The 18352-nt window shown below is 45.8% G+C and overlaps 1 protein-coding gene across 3 annotated transcripts in view; it reads left to right on the top strand.

The window, feature by feature from the left end:
• EPHB1 (EPH receptor B1) overlaps positions 1 to 18352 on the top strand; it is a 430500-nt gene that overhangs the window by 341633 nt on the left and 70515 nt on the right. For all 3 annotated transcript variants that reach the window (XM_060638721.3, XM_060638722.3, XM_078432322.2), the window contains 3 exons: positions 3503 to 3611; positions 4417 to 4481; positions 16740 to 16862. In XM_060638721.3, the coding sequence (XP_060494704.1) occupies positions 3503 to 3611; positions 4417 to 4481; positions 16740 to 16862 (297 nt within the window). The remainder of the gene's footprint in view (positions 1 to 3502; positions 3612 to 4416; positions 4482 to 16739; positions 16863 to 18352) is intronic.

Here is an 18352-nt window from a genome sequence, read left to right as displayed (position 1 = left end):
ACGAGATAAGGTCTCCAGGAAGGACACAGAGGGGCAAATTTTGGGGTATAGCAGTCCCATGCAACCAGTATCTCAGCTTGTTTGAAACAGCTTCACATGTGACTCTAGCCATGTATCTCCAGTGATAATAGACAGACACTGTCTTCTAAACCATCCCCAAGGCCAGAAAGCCTGTCACCCAAAATACTTCCACCTTTGGGCTTTGTTAGTTCCCCATTAATGACAGTCTCTCCTGGTCCTCTGAGACCATGCTTTTAAATGGTTATGAAAATCTGATTTCCCTGTAGCCTGAGGAGGCGGTGTGGGATATCTGCCTGTGTTCACCCACTCTTTCCCTTAGCCAGCCATTTACTGTGGTGTATGCTTTCATTTTTCTATTCACTGTCTGTCCATTTTATTTATTCATTTGTGAGCTGTTTCCTGATAGTTTTCCAGATATCAGTCTCTTCTCAACCCCCTCAACTGAGAGCCTTTAATTTTTCACTTATTAATTAAATTACACACAAAACAGTCTGCCTTTACATAACATTTTATTTTAGGCTAGCACTCTCTGACTAGGCGCGTGATAGGACCTGAGGTTTTATATTGACTCACATTATGATGTTTAACAATTTAACATTTCACCAGAAACATTTAAAATCAGATGATTTCATATGAAAACCATAATGTGCATTTTCTTGTGAAAAGCTGAAAAGAAGCCAAAGCTGATGGGCGTTGTAGGGGGAGGGCTGTACCTCCGAGCTGAGAGGCGGCTGCCCCCATGGGGCATCTGCCCCTTCCCAGTGATTTGTACCCAGATGCTTTAATGTGAGTTTTCTGGCTCCTGTAGGATTGGAGCTTGCAACTCGTTTTGAGTTCTTTTCAGGTGAATCTTCGCTCATATTTTGAGGATAGTGAGATGGGGTAGAAACCGAGCCAATTTATTCAGGTTAATAATGCTGCCGGTATGAAAAGAATGCAGGCTGTCTCCTTTTCCTTAAGGATTCTGTCCCCTCTTTGCACCTTACTTACCATCTAGATTTATGGGCACTGTGGCACCAGGAAGTACACAGGATTAAAAACCCAAAACTCAGAATGCTCTGAGCACTGGTCTCTTGGCAATTCTGCTAGACAAATCAAGAAGTAACAAATTTCTCCCAAGAAGACTATTCCTTTTACATTTGGCAGTTAAGTTTTATAAACCCAAGAGGGGCTAGATGTAAGAGAGTTTTGGTAAGTGGCCAAATTCAGGAGTATTTATCTTAATGACTGAGGTTTGCACATCGGTAGTAATTATGTTCACTGAGGCTTCGGGCCCCGTCTTCAGCATAAAGGTGAGTTGAAGGTTGATCAGTGATAGGTCACTGGAGCCGGAGGACCTATAGGATTCCGCCCAGGGTCAAAGACCACGCTTTGGGCAGCATTGACCTCCACATGACAGCAGAGCTACTATGGGCTGCTGTTAGCTATAGTATGCTAACCTTTGGCTTATATGCTTTTTTTTTAACCCATTCATACAGCATGATATCTGCATGTTTATCAAACAGTCCAGGTGATTCTTATGCTCCACGGTGTTTGAGAATCATCATTCAACTCTGTGAGCAGAGGAAGGCACTTCTAAAGATAAGGATGTTGGTTCTTGAAGCCTCTCACTCTCTAGAAATCAATTTTAAAGACTGAAGGTCACATTGCTTTATGAAGTTTTTAAGTTATAAAGATGCTTTTATGGACTCTTCATTGTGGTTCCTTGAATTTTGTTCTTTTGCCAAAAAAATTTTTTTTTAAAGTTTAATCACTTATTTTGAGGGGGAGGGGGGGCAGAGAAAGAGGAAGAGAAAGAGAATCCCAAGCAGGCTCCGCACTGTCAGTGCAGAGCCCAGTGCGGGTCTCAAACTCCCGACCTGTGAGATCAAGACCGGAGCTGAAACCGAAAGTCGGGCGCTCAACTGACTGAGCCACCCAGGCACACACACCCCATTTTATTTTTAAACACTCATGTTACAGAAAGCTGTCAGTTGAGACACTATACCTTCAGTCTTTAAAATTGATGTCTATGGAGTGGCTTCAAGAATAACATCCTTATCTTTGGAAGTCTCTTTCTCCACCCACAGAGTTGAACGGTGGTTCCTAAACTTTGGGCAGCATGAGAATCACCTGGAACATTTGGTAAATATGGAGATATTCTGCTCTTCACTCAAAGGTTCTGATTCAGTAGACCTGAGGAGGGCCCCAGAAAAAGTCATGGTTTATTTTCGGGCTCAGGTGATTCTGATGCAGGACATGGTGAATTTCACTTTAAGAGCTATTGTCATTGAGGTTGCCAAGTGAAATACAGGATAGCCAGATAAATTTGAATTTCAGATAAAGAACTGGCAATATTTTATTCTAAGTAAGTATCTCCCATTCAACATTTGGGGTATACTTACACTAAAACATTATTCATTGTGTACCTGAAATTCACTTTTAACTGGTCGGCCTATATTTTTATTTACTGTATCTGGCAACCTTAATTGTAATAGAACACATAAAGCTTGATCTCTGTATGCCTCAGTCCTTAATGCCAAGTGAAGGAATAAGCATGATGATGATGATAGTAATAATAATAATAATAATAATAATAATAATAATAATAATAGCCAGCTAGGCCAAGTGGTTTCTATGGATTAAGGAAAAGAGTATTAGGATTTGCGACATTGCAGACATTGCAAACTGTGCAGACATTGCAAACTGTGCCTCTCATAATTTGATTGTTTTATTATTACCTTTTTTTAGCAGAAAGGAGTCTGAGGGTCAGAGAGACTAAAGACTTTGTCCAGGATCACAGAGCTCACCCATGGTAAAGCCAGGGTTTCGGGGGAGCTCTGTTCACCTCTGTGACTCGGGGGCTTCCTTTTTGCCCGTGTAATACAGCACAGTTCTAACCTTGGCAGAGGCCTTGATCGTATTCTTCTTGAGTGGGAACTTTGGAGTGCCGGGCCATTTCTCCGGTGTTCCTTCATCCTCCACAGCTCCTGGTGTAGCACCTGCTGCCCAGCTGCTGATACTCTTTAAATATCTGCTCAAAGAATCTATACGCTGTGCTGTGTTTCAACACCTGTGTGTTTTCAAAAGTCCTTCAACAGTGGTTTTTCTTCTTCCCCTTAGACGTATCCTAGCATGACTGACCGTCCTTTGAGATACCTTCCAAATGAGGGGATGTAGATTGGAGTCACCTCTGCTGTGGGGACACATGTCATCAGCATTTAATTCTGAGCTTCTGTCCCTGCTGTTTTGTTTTTATTGTTACTGTCATTTGCTTCTAGTTGTTCTTGTTTATTTGTGACTTGAAGATCATTCTTTGTTTTAGTTGGTCTTCTAGCTCTGAAGCATAGAAGCTGTACTCTCCATATACATACATATAGACACGCACACACACACGCACGCACACACACACATATTTATAATGTCTTTAGTGTCATGCATCGCGTCCCAGCTGTATGCAATGAGCACACAGGAAGAACTCTAATGCCTCTTTTTCACCTAGATGACTACAAGTCTGAGCTGAGGGAGCAGCTGCCACTGATTGCTGGCTCAGCAGCAGCCGGGGTCGTGTTCGTGGTGTCATTGGTGGCCATCTCCATCGTCTGTAGCAGGTAGGTCCTCTACTTCCATCTGCTCCCACTAGCTCACCTCAGACTCGGAAAGCCCCTCTCCACATGCAGGCCCCTCCCAGGCCATGCAGACTGGACGGGGCCTGACCATACACAGCCTTGCTGTCAAGCTCATGGTCATCATTCCATCTCAATCCACAGGCAGCCTAGAATTGTCCAGATTATTTGTTTTCTCTGTGCCTGGGATAAAATCCCCCATAAGAGCTGGGCAAGGCTATGGGTAAACAGCATCCATCTTCAAACCTCATTTTATTTCCCCTCACTGTTGGAGCGACAGTTACCAAATTGCATTTGACCCACTGGAGCATCACACCCTGTACTGTAACCCATCGTCTGGTTAGAGAGCCAAGGCCCTCGGCAGAGGGCACAAGGCAGGCAGTCAGGAGGAGAGCCAAGGAGGAAAACAGGAACTCCAAGTTCTGCAGAAGGGCAGGCCCTGAGGCCTTGTGCATTTTTAATACTGTTGCTACTGCCTTTGGGGGTTAGCCCAGATTCTGCTCTGGAAAGCACTGTAGTTGGCTTCTCCTGAGCAGTTCCATGGTACAGCCAGCATGCTGATAGGTATCCTGAGAACCTCTGCCCCAGGCTCTGACGGGGACCCAGAAGCAGACCCGGCTTCCAGGAAGCAGGACAGGAACTAAATGTTAAAGTGAGAGCTGCCCAGTTCCCAGTCCCAGAAGATGCCCTAGTGAGCCCCCGTCGGGACAGGGGAGGTGGGGGAGACCCCTGGAGCCGAGCAGCAGGGGTGCACTCCAGCTAAGAGAGTTCCTCTTCCTCGCATCTACAGGAAACGGGCTTACAGCAAAGAGGCCGTGTACAGCGATAAGCTGCAGCATTACAGCACCGGCCGAGGTGAGTAGAAAGCACACACCCACTGCCTGGTAGAGCAGGTGAGTGCTTGGAGGAGTGCTCCTTACAGCCAGACTGGCCAGTCCCAATGACAAGTCCCCTTCCAGCCCCCCGTGCCCCAGCAGCGTCCTTTCTCTGCAGGTCCCCAGGGCCACAGGCTGCCTGCCCCATCTGCTCTCTGCCTGTTGTGGGCACTCATTGGATGCTTGGTGGGTAGATTATCTTCCATGTTGATAAGCCCGTATAGGACACAGAATTCGGGGGAAAAGATTGGGTTTAGCAAGTCAATGAATCCTGAAATCAGACTCAGTGGGAAAAGATGGAGGGTTCTCTATTAACATCTTCTGCCTTATCTTATCCAATTGAGCGGCTGGGGAATGTGTTAACCAAATTCACAGATAAGCCAGAGAACATGAATATAGGGAATTAAAAAGATAGCAGAGCCCAAGAGGCCAGAGTGTTGGGATATCTCCCAAGTGTTTTCTTTTAAGCAGTGCCTTTAAAAGTTTTTCTCACTCATTATCCTACCCATCTCTTTTTTAAAAACCTATATATAATATTTTTATAACTAAAATTTCTCCTTACCAACGTGCAGTGTAAAGTCCTACGTCAAAACTATTCCTTTATCTGTGTAATTACAACATTGCAGGATCTGAAAAAAAGGTCACTTGGGCCACCTCCCTACTTCCAGAAAGCTTAGGTCCTTGGGACATGTTGTCTTTCTAAATAACTCCTTTTGAATTCCACAGTTACCCTCAGAAATCTGTCCCAGCACTTTGCACTGTGCTCTGTCTCAGGCTTCTTCTGTAAATCTCAACTCACCTAAATCCCCCTGTGCAATGTCAGCCCTTTTCTTCCTGTTCACTCAGCAGCAAGCATAGAAAATAGACCTTGTACACACACACACACACACACACACTCAGCGTGCCTTCAATGGGCAGTCCTGGGAGCGAAAATGGGCTCAAAGGCAAAATTTCTCATGGACCAAACTCCTCCCTTCTCTAAAATCGAGTCAGGAAAGTGAGGCCAGGACCTTCACCCAGCAGCTCCACCTCAGAGGAGTTTGTGTTCTAGCATGGCCAGTGCTGGCTGGCACTGTACAAAGGCCACTCTGTAGATATGGCTTTGTTCTCTGGGGACTTTCAACCCAAGACCAAGAAACTGCCAAGGGTTTGTAGAGGACCAGACTCCTGGCGGCCGGCTGCTATTCCCAGGCAGTCATTGCTGGGAGGGAGGAGAGGACTCAGAGTGAGCTCAGAGACACTGAGACTCGACCACAGTGGTCCCGGGCAGCTTCCAATCAGCAGCATAAATGAGGGTGGGGGACTGGAGAGTGGCCTCTTCTAAGGCTACAGGCAAAGTTTCTGCAACACTCAGAATCCCATACACTCCCCTTCCTTTCCCTGTCCAGGCCACTGTGGGCCTCCATTTTAACCAGTTGTAACTGGTTTCAGAGAGGAAACCTTACTGTGTTCTCTTTCTTTCCCAATGTCCTGACTCTGTGCCTCACTGCAAAATCTACAGATGTGTTTACCCATTTTAACCTGTGCATTTGCCCTTCCGGGCAGGGCCTTTGCTTCCCCAGCTGAAAAACAAAGACTTTGATTTATCTCTGATTCTCAAGTGAAGGTGCCCCCTCCACAGTGCATCAGAATTACCAGAAAGGCTTTCTCTATCCCCCTGCTTCCCTGCCCTGCCTCAGGATTCTGACATTACCCACCAGCCCCCTGCTCTGGACTAACTCCCTGCCATATTAAAAGCCACTGTGGAGGTACCTAGGTGGCTCATTCAGTTACGTGTCCGACTTCAGCTCAGGTCATGATCTTGCAGTTCACAAGTTCAAGCCCTGTGTCGGGCTTTGTGTTGACAGCTCAGAACCTGGAGCCTGCTTCAGATTCTGTGTCTCCTTCTCTCTCTGCCCCTCTCCCACTCATTCCCTCCCTCCCTACCTCCCTCTCTCTCTCTCTCTCTCTCCTCAAAAATAAATAAAACATTTTTAAAATGTTTTTAAAAAGGGCCATTGTGAAGCCCATTTCAGACTTAGCATCCTATAACCTCTTTTGAGGAAACTTTTGGAGCCATATCAGTCTGAATGCAGAGGGTGCAAAACTGGGTTCAAAAGGAGGAATGCCATTTTGGAGACTAGAGATGCCCTAGGGTGAGAATGGGGTACCCTAAGACAGACTTCTCCTCTTTAAAGCCAGGCAAGCTAAGCCTCGTCACTCTTCAGTCAGGGTACAGGGGGTCCCCAAGCATCGAGTGCAGGTGCAGCTTGGTGCCCTCCGGGCCACTTCCACTTGAGTTCTGGCCATCCTGCTCTGGAGGGGTGGGCTCTGCCAGCCACAGCACGCAAGTACGCTTCCACAATACTCAGATACTTCTGAGGAACTCTTCACCTCTAAGGCCAACAGAAGGAGGCTTCCCTAGTTCCCAGCTCCACAGAGAAATCACTATGCAGTCTGCAGTAATAGTGGCCCTGCTGCAGCCAGCGGGGACAGCTAAGCACACGGTGCTAACAAGCGGCACAGTTGCTGTCCCTGGGACGCAGGGTAGACCAGAGTTCACTCCCTTGGCTGCTTTAGAAGTCTGTCTTCTTTTTAATTCAGCTCACCTTTTATAAGTCCTTTTCCCTATTCGTACCATTCTTTTTATCTAACCCCTGAAACCTGGCTCTTCTTTGCAGCCTGGTTCCCTAAACCCATAGTCTCATGCATTGAACTGCATTAGTGCTTTTCCTCCCCTGCACATCCATCACTCTGACCTAAGCTACTACTGTTGGAGAATCACAGCTGAAGGACTGTAGAGCTGGGGGAAGGCTCAGCACTCTTAGAACAGAAGAGAACACTCCAGCTCTGATGGAGGCTGTGCCTGGCTCTAGACAGGGAAGGGGGAGGAGTATTTAGTTATGGAAAGCCTACTCTGTACCATGAATTGCGAACTTCATTCTGGTAGCTCATTTCAACTCATCTAACCTTGACAATCGCTTAGGAAGCAGGCATTAATCTAGGAAGATTAAGCGACTTCCTCAGGTCACACGCCTCCTACATGGCAGTAAGTCTGGCTACAGAGCCCATGCTCTTACCATATTGCAGAGGCTCAGGGTACCTGGTGGTCAGGAGCAGGGGCGAATGGAGTGAGAACTAATCCCAGGTGTCCTGGTTGGTGGACCCCCTTCTGGGTCCCACTGCAGGAGACAGAAAGATCAGTTATGTCTGAGCAGAATGTATGCACATAACTATACCTGAACCATCCACATGCATGCACGGTACTGTGGGATATGGCCAGCGACTGCAGCTCTGAGGACTTCCTGCCCAAGAGGTGACAGAAAACCCGCAGCAGCTCCCCAGCTGTATTCATCAGTGCCCAAGAGAGCCCCACCTCTCTTCCCCATGGGCAGGGAATAGGGTGCCATAGAGAGGCCGGTGGTCTGTGCTCTCCCAGACCCTCCTTTCAAGCTGATGAAAGGCTGAAGGAGAAATAACCAAAATCTTCACAGATGGATACCCTCTCTAGCTCATCTAGACGTGACAGAGCTGTTCAATTTGAGAGTACAGTCTAGGACACTGTCTAGGACACTGGCTTATGCCCTCCTCTGAGCTTGGAGCACAGAAAATAAGCATGTAAAGAGGAGGTTGGATTTGGGAAAGTCAAGTTGGGAAGAGAATCTGCTGGATGTGGTGCTGGATGCTTGGATAAAGAGCCTGGAAGGTTCATGTTCAAGGATGGGTGGGTGGGACTGTGGGTTTCCCGTGTCCAAGAAGAGGCAGACAGATGGTGTGTTCTCATGATTACTGTGAGCCAGATCTCAGAAGGTGCTTGCTGGCTGACTAAAAATTGCCTGGACAGGATGATCCAGGTAGGCCAGGGTAGGCTTGGGAATTAGAAAAGTTCTAGTCAATTCTATATTTGGGAAGTGCTACTGGGTATTGATGAGGCTTATGTAACCACATGCCTGATAGTGGCTGATGCCTCACAGATTTCTGAGTTGGGTGAGGTGTGTAGGGGTGGGGAGAGAGGAAGAAAGAGCTCGGTAAGGGGGCAAGGGCTTTCAGAAAGCAACCCTAACACAACCACCTCCGTTGTACAGGTAACTGTGGATATAATCACAGATCTATTCTTAAGCCTTGAGAAAAGTGAAAACAAATAGGTTACGTGCCCAAAGACTGGCAGAAGCTCAAATTTCCACCTAGGGCGAGAGGACAGAGCACTGAGATTACAGAACAGGAGTGTGAGCTTGATCCCTGCCAAATGCTTGTAGAGACCAAAGCAAATGGGTTCTGGGCATTTACAACTGAATTCAGTGATCACTAGGAACCACAGAGGATGATTAAGAAAGAAGCATGAGGACCTCATATCATTTCCTAGGGTTATACATTTAGTAATTTCAACAGGAATTGCAGATGTAGTGAGTTTTTATTTTGGCACAAATATTTGATGCTCTCCTAGAGGAAAGCATTGTAAAGTGAGTACAGACTTTGTCTTCGTACCCAAAGAACATGGGTTAGTAACTCCTGTCAGCCAGGAAGGAAGGCACCAGCTTTATTCTAGCCCTTGTCCAATTCAATCTCTTGTTCGTTTTGTTGTTTTGTTTTTTTTTTTTAAATTCATGAGTCAGGTGCAAGCCTAGGGATGCTTATCAAGTTTGTAGGTAACAGTTGGAGAGCATAACTAACACCATATAAAACAATCAAAATTCAGAACTATCCAACAGCTTTGAATGCTAATTTGAAATCTGCAAGATGAAATGTTAGAGGGATAAATCTAGAATCTATTGCTTGGGTTTAAACAAAAATAAGGCAACACAAAAAGGTGGAGACCTGACTTGCTATTTGTTTGTGTGAAAAGTGTCTAGGTGTTTAGTTTACCACATGCTTAATATGAGTGATATATAGTGGAGTGAAAAGCCAAGCACTGTTATGGATGCAAAACAATAGTAAAATATAATGTTCAGCTTGAGCGCTTACTGTGTTACAAGACACTTTACCTGTACTAACTCATTTAATCCTCATAACTGTCCCATGAGGTCGATTTTACATGTGAATAAATAGCCTCAGAGAGGACAGGTAACCTGTCCAGAATCCTGGAATTAGTGATTTGCAAAACAAGCCTTTAAACTCAGGTCTGCCTGACTCTCTGGTCCCTGGATCAGAGGAGGTGACACACAGACATGCGGTCCTCTGTGCTGGGAAGAACACATCTACAGTGATGTTCTTGGTTCTGAGCACCCCATTTCAAGAAGAACATTGTTGGCAAAGCGGCCTGCCTGTTTAAAGTGCCAAGTCCTGATCTCTTACCTCAGGAACTTGGAAATACCCATTCAGTGCTGGAGAAACATGGGCAGGGATCAAGCATGATGCCTTTATGGCAAAGGAAAGGAGATGGTGTTGTTGTGCTTCATGAGGTTAAATGGAACCATTGAGTGAAAGATCGAAGTAGGCAGATGTGGATTCAGTGTAGAACACCCTTGCCCATACCGGAGCTGTCCAACACAGAGCCAGGCTGCTTTGTGGGGAGGTTAGCTCTCTGTTCTTGGAAGCATTCAAGCACAGGCTAGGTAGCTATCAGTAAAAGATGTTGTAGAGCAGACTGCTGCTCTAGGTGGGAGCCTGGACTAGATTAGACCAGAAACATACCTTGCTCCAAGATTCCACACCCGACTTTCCTGACTCTGGGTAATAGAGGTGTTTCCGAACTATAGAGGACCAGTATCCAACCCGCTGGAAATCACTTTGGATACCAGGGTGAAGGTCAAGTGGATCCGCTGGAGGAGGAGACAGGCTGGGTACTTCGGCTGCCTCTTCTGGAGGTAACACGAACACTAGCATCTGGTCATGAGTAAATGAGGGCCTATGAAGAGAGGAGGAAAAGCCCCCCGGGGCAAAGGTGGCTGAGTTGTCAATGGGTGCTTATTAAATATCAAGTAAATCTAACAAGCACCTCTGTGGCTGTCAACTTTGGGTTTCCAGCATGACTTCAATGGCCCAGAACCAGTGGGCCTTGCCTGAAAAGACCTGCCTATGCTGGTCATTGATGTCAAGAAGTAGGGAGGTGTGAAACTCTTTTTCCTAAAGTACCTTCCTCAAGGGCAAGTCACCGGTGGTCTACTTTTCTTCTCCTAGAGATATATTAGGCAATTACTGTGGTTTTAAGAACAAACCTTAAAATGTGGTGAAACTTCCAAATAGAAGATAGGAGGAAGATTCTCTTCAGATCCATTGCTTTTCCGCTGAGGCTCATTGCCTCCCTAAGGGCTCTCCTCTTGGATTCTTCCTCAAACCCTGGCTGGGCACCCAGGACCTCTGCTCCTTACTGGAAAAAAACAACTATCTATTGCCCTGGTCTTGGCCCTCAGAAGCAGGTGGAGCAGACTGTTTCTACTTTCCATCAAGCTTTCCTGGTAGGTTTACTCCAAGAAACTGCCCATCACTCAATAGCTTCAACCACCACCCATGTGTCTCCTATATCCACAACTCCATATTTAGACTTCCAGCTCTGTTTCCATTCTGAGTTCTGACTTCTAGGCACTTGCATGTTTCATCTGTGCATTCAGAGTGTAAAAGCACATGCTCGAACTTCCCTGACACTGGGGTTTCTTTCCCAAAGTCCATTACCTGGTTTGTAGCACCACTTTATGCCAGAAGTCTTGGCATTGACTTGGATTCTTCTTGTACCTCTTTAATTCTCCATCTTTAATTGCTCACTGAGTGCTATCAGTCCTTCCTTTGAGATTCCTCTTGCCTCTTCTGTTGTTCTCATTGCAGCACTCTGGTTAAAAACTCTGTATCTTGGCACCTTAACTATTGCAATGACCTTAGAGCTGTTTCTCAGCCTCCGGCCCCTTCCCCATGACATACATGTGAACGCTGCAGCCTACCAGCCAAAGGAATTTCTTGGTGCCTTGCTCTCAGTGCATCCCTTCCTAGCTGATGGAACAGTTGTCAGCTCTGTGTGTCTGATGGCATCAATCTTAATGCCTTTGTTTGGAAGTCAAGGCCCTCCCATGCTAGTACATCAGTGCTCTCCCGCCTTAGTCCTCCCTTCCCACCACACGTAAGCTGGTCACACTCTCCTTACTCCTCTCTGAGCTTTGCCTTAGATACTCCAGGCTTCTCCTTCTCCAGTGCATGAGCATGTGACCTGTTCTTCTAGGATTCTGACCTTGAACACTGACGTCCATAGCCCTCTGCCTTCTCTGGTTTCTGCAACATTTATAGCTCATTTCCAGGTGTGGTCTCCTGATTTTAGACTCTCCAGTGCTGTTTTCCCAGTTATTTCATGTCTGCATCATCTGAAGAACCTCATGAGCTTTGCTTTTTCTATAGCTCCCATAGTCGCTAGAATGGTGCTGTCTGGGTATCCTGTTAAGGTTGAGAAAAATGAGGGGTGATCAATGTACTGAGGGAGAGGATTGGATGAAGTCCCTCCCAGGGACTGTATTTTATGTGCAGATCCCTAAACTGCTTCCCTCTTGTGCTTAGGTATCTGGACCAAATTTAGGTGAGTCACCAAGATGAGAAAGTCTGCCTTGGATCCAGAACGGGGAACAAGGAAGCACACTTCCCTCCTTCCCATGGCTCCATCAAACCTGCTAGGACACAGGATATCAGTGACTGAGAACAGCCTAACTCACTACCTCTCCAGAGCCATACTGTGGGATTCTAGGAATCCTCAGCCAGCTGGAGGGTATTGGGCCCTTCCTAGAACCCCTGAAGCCTCCCGGGCTGTCTTGCTCTCCCACCCCCCAGATGTTCACGGCACTGATTTTGTACTTTCTGGATCCATGAGAGGGCTGAAGAGGAGCTCTCAGTCTTCTTCAGCTGTTAATCCTCAAATGTCACACACTATTTAGAACTAGCCCTTTCCCAGCCTGTTTCTGCTCGACCCTGAGACCCTGGCACTTGCAAGCAGATCTAACTCTTTAGATACACCCATACATCTGCCAGCATCCCCAGACTGTCCCAGCCTGATCTACTGATGTAGGGTATCTAATAATCGCCAGGAGTTTTCTTCTGCCTCGAGGACTGCTCTGTACCATGTAAGAAGGCTCTGCATAGTGGCTAAGTCATTTCTTCTCAGACTTAAGTGCCTAAAGCATTGGTTTGTGGGTAAGATTTGGCTAATCTTCTGAGACTATGGTCTTTTAAAGCTTGAGGCAGTCCAGGCTGCAACCCACACCTATAGCATAAATGGGCTTTGAGGTCCAAGAACAAACATATCTGCAAATTGGTTCTTTAATAGAAACTAGTGAATTAGAAGAACATAAAATTGAAGATTTTTTTTCTTTCTCAAGACACTAGGAATCAGAAGTTTAGATCTGTACATACTACTTTTGTGTCAAAGGTATGTAAGCTATGTTAAAAATGAGAAAATAATTGATAACTATAAAATATTATAATTATATAATATTTGCAATAATGTGAAACACTGTACAGGGCATTATAAAATACCTTACATTATGAGCTATTTTGCATCTGATATTATTATTACTACCACTGATAATATTTCCCCAACACTCATAATCTGAGAACAATTTCTGAGCCCCGTCTCCAAATGTTTGGCTGTGCCTGACTCCGCAGCTGACTTGAATTCCTTGTTCACTGTCTGGTGATTCATTGCACTAAATACCATTTTCCTGATAATTAAAAACTGCTCACTGGCAAGTGGGAGCAGGAACAGGCTGATGCAGGATTTATGCAGAAACACAAAATGAGCCACAAGACAAATGACCTGTTCTGCCTAGCTAAAGGCATTATTTTTTTCTCATCATCTTCGGGGACTTGAGAAAGCCTAGCGGTAATGCCAGAGAGAGGTCTGCAGAGATGTGTTATTCCAGGATGAGGCACAGAAGCCATTATGTGCACGTGCTGAGTAGAATCACTTTCCTGGTTTCCTACACTGGATCCCTACCCCTGCCAGAGGAGTTAGGCCAGGACCCTCTGCTAGGTCAGCCCTCTCAGACCCTCATCAGAGGAGAAGCACCCGAGTCTAAGCCATTTGATGATAGGCTTTTGTTTTCAGTTTCCCTTCCTCAATGTAACAATGGTATCTTCAGGTTCAGGGAAAACAAGTACTAATTCCTATATGCAGAACTTCACAGTGATGTCGCATCACCCCTCCTGGGCCTCTCCGTGCAGCCTCCTCAGCTTTCTGTCAGGAGTTTCAGTGACTGTCAGAACCTCTGGCCCCACAATAGCTGTGACCTCACGAGCACATGTCCTCTGACCCCCACGTACACGTTTCTTAATTCTACAAGGTAGCAACCTCTCTTTGTGAGTAAATTGCACCAATCATTGAAGTATGAACTTTCTCCCACCTTGGTGCACCTAGTTGCCTATTCCTGGCCTGAAAGAATGCTGGCACCATCAGGACGTGAACCGTCCCCTTCTGGGAGTAGGTCCTTCCCAGAACTGATTGGGGCTAATATCTGCAAAGCTCATTAACTCCGGATCCTTTCTCATTCATCCTTATAGATGTCTGTACTTGCAAACCGTTCATTACTGCACATTCTAGATTGTTTAATTAGTCTTTGTGGAAGAGTTCCTGTAGGAAAGCTTAGCATACATCATTTAAAAGCCCTTGATCTAAAATAACAAGGTAGTTATTCTTAAAGTAACTAATACAACTCTAAGTGCCTTACATCCTCCACTGCCCACCCCCCCCTTCCTCTTCCTACCTCCCCAAACACTTCCTAGAACCGTTTATTGATAATAATCCTGAGTAAGTCAGTCTGAGCCCTTCCCGTAAACATCAGGCACTGTGCTAAGGTATTTCATTTGCAGTGTGTTCTTTAATATCACAGTCACCATGGGAGGGATGTGCTATTTCCTCCACTTGCAAAGGAGAACATTATTCTAAAAGGGTATGTGGATTTGCTGCTTTATGCCAGACTAGTAAGAGGTTTTAGGATTCTCTTCTCACCTATAGGCCCCAGCATCTGGGCTCCTGACCTCCTCTCCTCTCAGCATAGCACAGGATTTGGGGAAAGTTGCAGGTTGTTGACACTGACCTGCTGTCTGCTTTGCATTCTGAGTGGGTCTGTTGTTGTCTCACCTCCTGCCCTCACCCCTTCAGTTCACACTGGCCAACTTCCACGTGCAGCATCTGTGTGTCTTCGCCTAAAAGCTCTCTGGCCATGGAGCCTCCCTGCCCACCTGCGCAGCAGGCCAATCAGCTCCCACTGAAGGCTGATGGGAAATGTGTGGTAATACCATGGCTCCTTCCATCCAGGTGGGCCAACTCTGAAGCATGTGATCACCCACACCAATTCCTAGAGCTTTCCAGGGGGGCTTAAGTCTGCTTCAGTTACCCATGGTGGGAAGTGGCTTGAGAAGACACTTTTTATAAGCTGCCTTCCTTGCCCACTCTTGTCCCATTCATCTACGAGTGCTGCTTGGGATCATCTTTCAGATAAGCCACACGGCTTTCAGAGCCTTTTCTCAAGGGTTGCTTCTGGAGGAACCCAAAGTGCGACTACCTGGAGATGCTGATCTGGCTTTGTTAGACCCTTTCAGTCTGGTTTCAATCATTCTTGGTCCTCACCTGTTCGTCTGAGCAAATGAGAGATGAACCCCCACTCTATTTTCCTTTAACTCCACTGTTAGCAAAATAGAACATCAGCCTTGCTCTCACTCGCTCTCCCCCCCCCCCCCACACACACATTCCCTAGGGATTACAACATTCCATATAAAGGTGAGGATCTCTCTGTTTGCTTTGTCCAAATTTCAGTGGGTAGATTCCAAAGTCCATGTTGTCATGTTTCCAAGGAACATTCTAGGATGGCATTGACCATCCTAAAGCAAGCCATCTAGCATGCTAGGAGTGATTTTATTTAATGACGCCTATAACCCATTTTTCCAAAAGAGCAGTTCTTCTGGGCATGGAACCTGGCTGTCTCTGACTTAAAAAACAAATCCCCCTTCACTTCTCTGCTGCATCTTCCTTCTCCCTCTGGACTGTACTCTAGCACTTCGAGTCCTTGCCTGAATTGTGACCAAAGCAGCATGAACTTGGGGGAGCTGTAGACTCATCAGAAAGATGAGTGAAAGATGTCAAAACTAGCCTCTTCGTTTAGGTCTGAGAGTCAGCAGAGATGAGCCGCAGTGAGGCTTGCGGTGCTCACCGTATCTGGGGAACTGCCTCAGCCTTGGGTCCCAGCCGAGGGAGCTTGGCATTTCTGCTTTTTGAGGCCTGCCTGCCCTGCTGACTTGACCCTTCCACCGGCATCGTTGGCTGGCAGGGAGAGCACCCACTCTTCACAAGGATGCCATGCCAGACCATGTTGTTTAGCTTTCAAAGCCCTCTCCTGCCCAGCACACTAGCACCAAGAAAGCAGTTTCTATACTTGGCCTCATGACACATCAGGCATACCGAAAATTACGTTGTGCGTGAATCCATTTGTTTCTTGGGTTCTGTTGCCTTTTTTGTCCCCTTTCCTCCACTTTTTGAATGTATTTTTTCTGTAGTGACAATTCTCTGTTTCGTCCCCATGCATGCCTATTTATCTTGCCAGTGTAAACATCAGTGACAAAGTCTATATTCCTTTTTGTATTTCTCATTCTCCATTTTACTCGTTTTTCGTACTCCAGTGTGTCTGAGGCATGGGTGTTCATGACCATTTTTCTTTCATTCCACCTCACTTTTTTCTATGTAGACTTTACTCTTTTCTCTATCAGTATTTTCTAAGCTTTTCTTTTCACATTTTCTCTTCTGGTATTCTGTCTGGACATTTCTATCTTGAAGTGTTTCTAACAGCAATTTCTCCTTTTTCTTCTTCTTCTTCTTTTTTTAATCCATCCTCATCCCTCTTCCAGCCGTGGCCACAGCCGTCAGTTATAACCTTAACGGTGGCCTCCACTCAGAAGAGTTGTCAAGTTGATAAATATTGATATCTACCCTACCATTTTACCACCACTCTTCTGCTAATGCATTTGGTTGGCATCAATCAGTTTCTTTGCCTTCTGTGAGTGCTCAGTGTGGGAGCTGGTCCCGATCTGTCACTTATAAGTAATCTGCTCCACATTTCATCAAGAGCTCAAAAAGAGAAGAAAATATGGAGGAGAAGTAGAGGACGGAGAATCAAGCTAGTGTGGCCCAGAGGGAAGGGAGATGGGAGGGCCCAGCAAGGCAAAGAGAGGCAGTCTGGTATGTAGGGGGGATGCCCCCCCGCCCCAGCCATACTCTTACTGCTGGGGACAGCAGCCAGGACTTACTGACCACCGTGTCCTCTTTGGGATGTTAACCCTGCTTATCTCCTCTAATAAGGCTCCCCAGGGATGAAGATCTACATTGACCCCTTCACTTACGAGGACCCCAATGAAGCTGTCCGGGAGTTTGCCAAGGAGATTGATGTATCTTTTGTGAAAATCGAAGAGGTCATCGGAGCAGGTATGGCTCTCCCCTCCCCTCTTTTCTGTTCTCTTGGTGTCCAAACATCTGCTTCCCACCTTTCTAGGTGTTCTCTTTCAGCATAAAAAAATCATCCCATTGGGAGAAGAGTTTCTAACATCTCTCTCCCCAGAAGATGAGTCTGAACCATCTACATTGTGTGTCTAGGGATCTTTGGGGAACCTTGAAGATGGTGGCCTAGCTTGGTTGGTGTTGCAGAGAATTCAGCTGTAGTTTTGAAAGATTCAGACAGACATAGCTCCAGAAATGGACCACCAAATACACCAAAAGAGAGAGAGCTAGGGTACACAGTTGAGAAGACTTTGAAAGAAACAAAATGTGTTTAGAAGCTGGACAGAGTGCCTCACTGACAATATCTCCATGGCTCTGGATCAAGATTTCCCCCCAAACTTTCAGTTCTCCTTTTCCTGCATACATGCATTTGGAAGCAGACCATGATGAATTGAAGAGGGCCCACTATTTCCAGAAGAAAACCCACCCATAACTGTATTTCCTACAAAAGATATATAATATGAATAGTAACCCAAGACAAGTTCTACTTCGAAGAAACATGCGTGCTCTCATCCATCTCACTGCATTGGACTAGAAATCCAGCCCAGCAGAGAACTAACTACCTGAGCTGCTATCAGGAGATCCTACCTAAAGACTGATCCAGAATTTTCATCTTTCCTTAATGGATCAGTAGTTGAGTCAATTTGGCAATGGACTCAGCCTTATTAATGTGAATGAGTGAAATATCATCACTTTATAAGTAATTTCTTTACTGGCTCCTCTGCTGCCTGTTTTGAATTGTCTTAAAAGATGTGTTTGCTTTGTGTCCTCTTTCCTACTTTTATTTTCTTCTACAGCATTCTTTATCTTTTCTTTGTCTTCAATTCTTGTTAGCCGTTGTTCGAGCTCTCTTCACTCATACACTGTAGTCTTCTTTTTAGTTCCTGTGTTTAGGAGTGCTTCACTCATATCAGTATTTGGAGAGTCATGGAGTTGCCTCTACCTGTAACATTTAACTCGATAAAATGTGCTTAGTCTAAGTCTTACAGACAGCCACTTTGGATATTATCTTTAGGGGGAAAGTCACTATCCTTCCGTTCACTGCCTCTCTTAATGCACTGAGGGGTCAAAAAGCCATCTGTGAAATTGGAAGTCACATTTGAAAGCTTGCCCCATTAGGCTACCATTTTCATGCTCTGGATTCCCTCTTAAAGATCTCTACCTTCATGGCATCTCTGTGGTGGCTGTTGGGACTGTCCCTGTCAGGACACACCTTTCTTCTGTCACCAACCCCTCAGGAGTTCCAGCCGGCTGGCCATAATCTGATCCACATGAGTCTATACATATTTCCCATTGACTTTCATTAAATATGTTACTGAACCACGACTTTCACTTCTGTGCAGATAATTTTCTCTTCCTCCTTAGAAGCTGACATATTTAAGGATCATGCCTTGGAAGGCTGGATACCAGATAAATTG

Source organism: Panthera onca, chromosome C2 (assembly GCF_046562875.1).
Source record: "Panthera onca isolate mPanOnc1 chromosome C2, mPanOnc1 haplotype 2, whole genome shotgun sequence".
Classification (NCBI taxonomy): domain Eukaryota; kingdom Metazoa; phylum Chordata; class Mammalia; order Carnivora; family Felidae; genus Panthera; species Panthera onca.
This window is presented reverse-complemented; position numbering and strand designations above follow the sequence as displayed.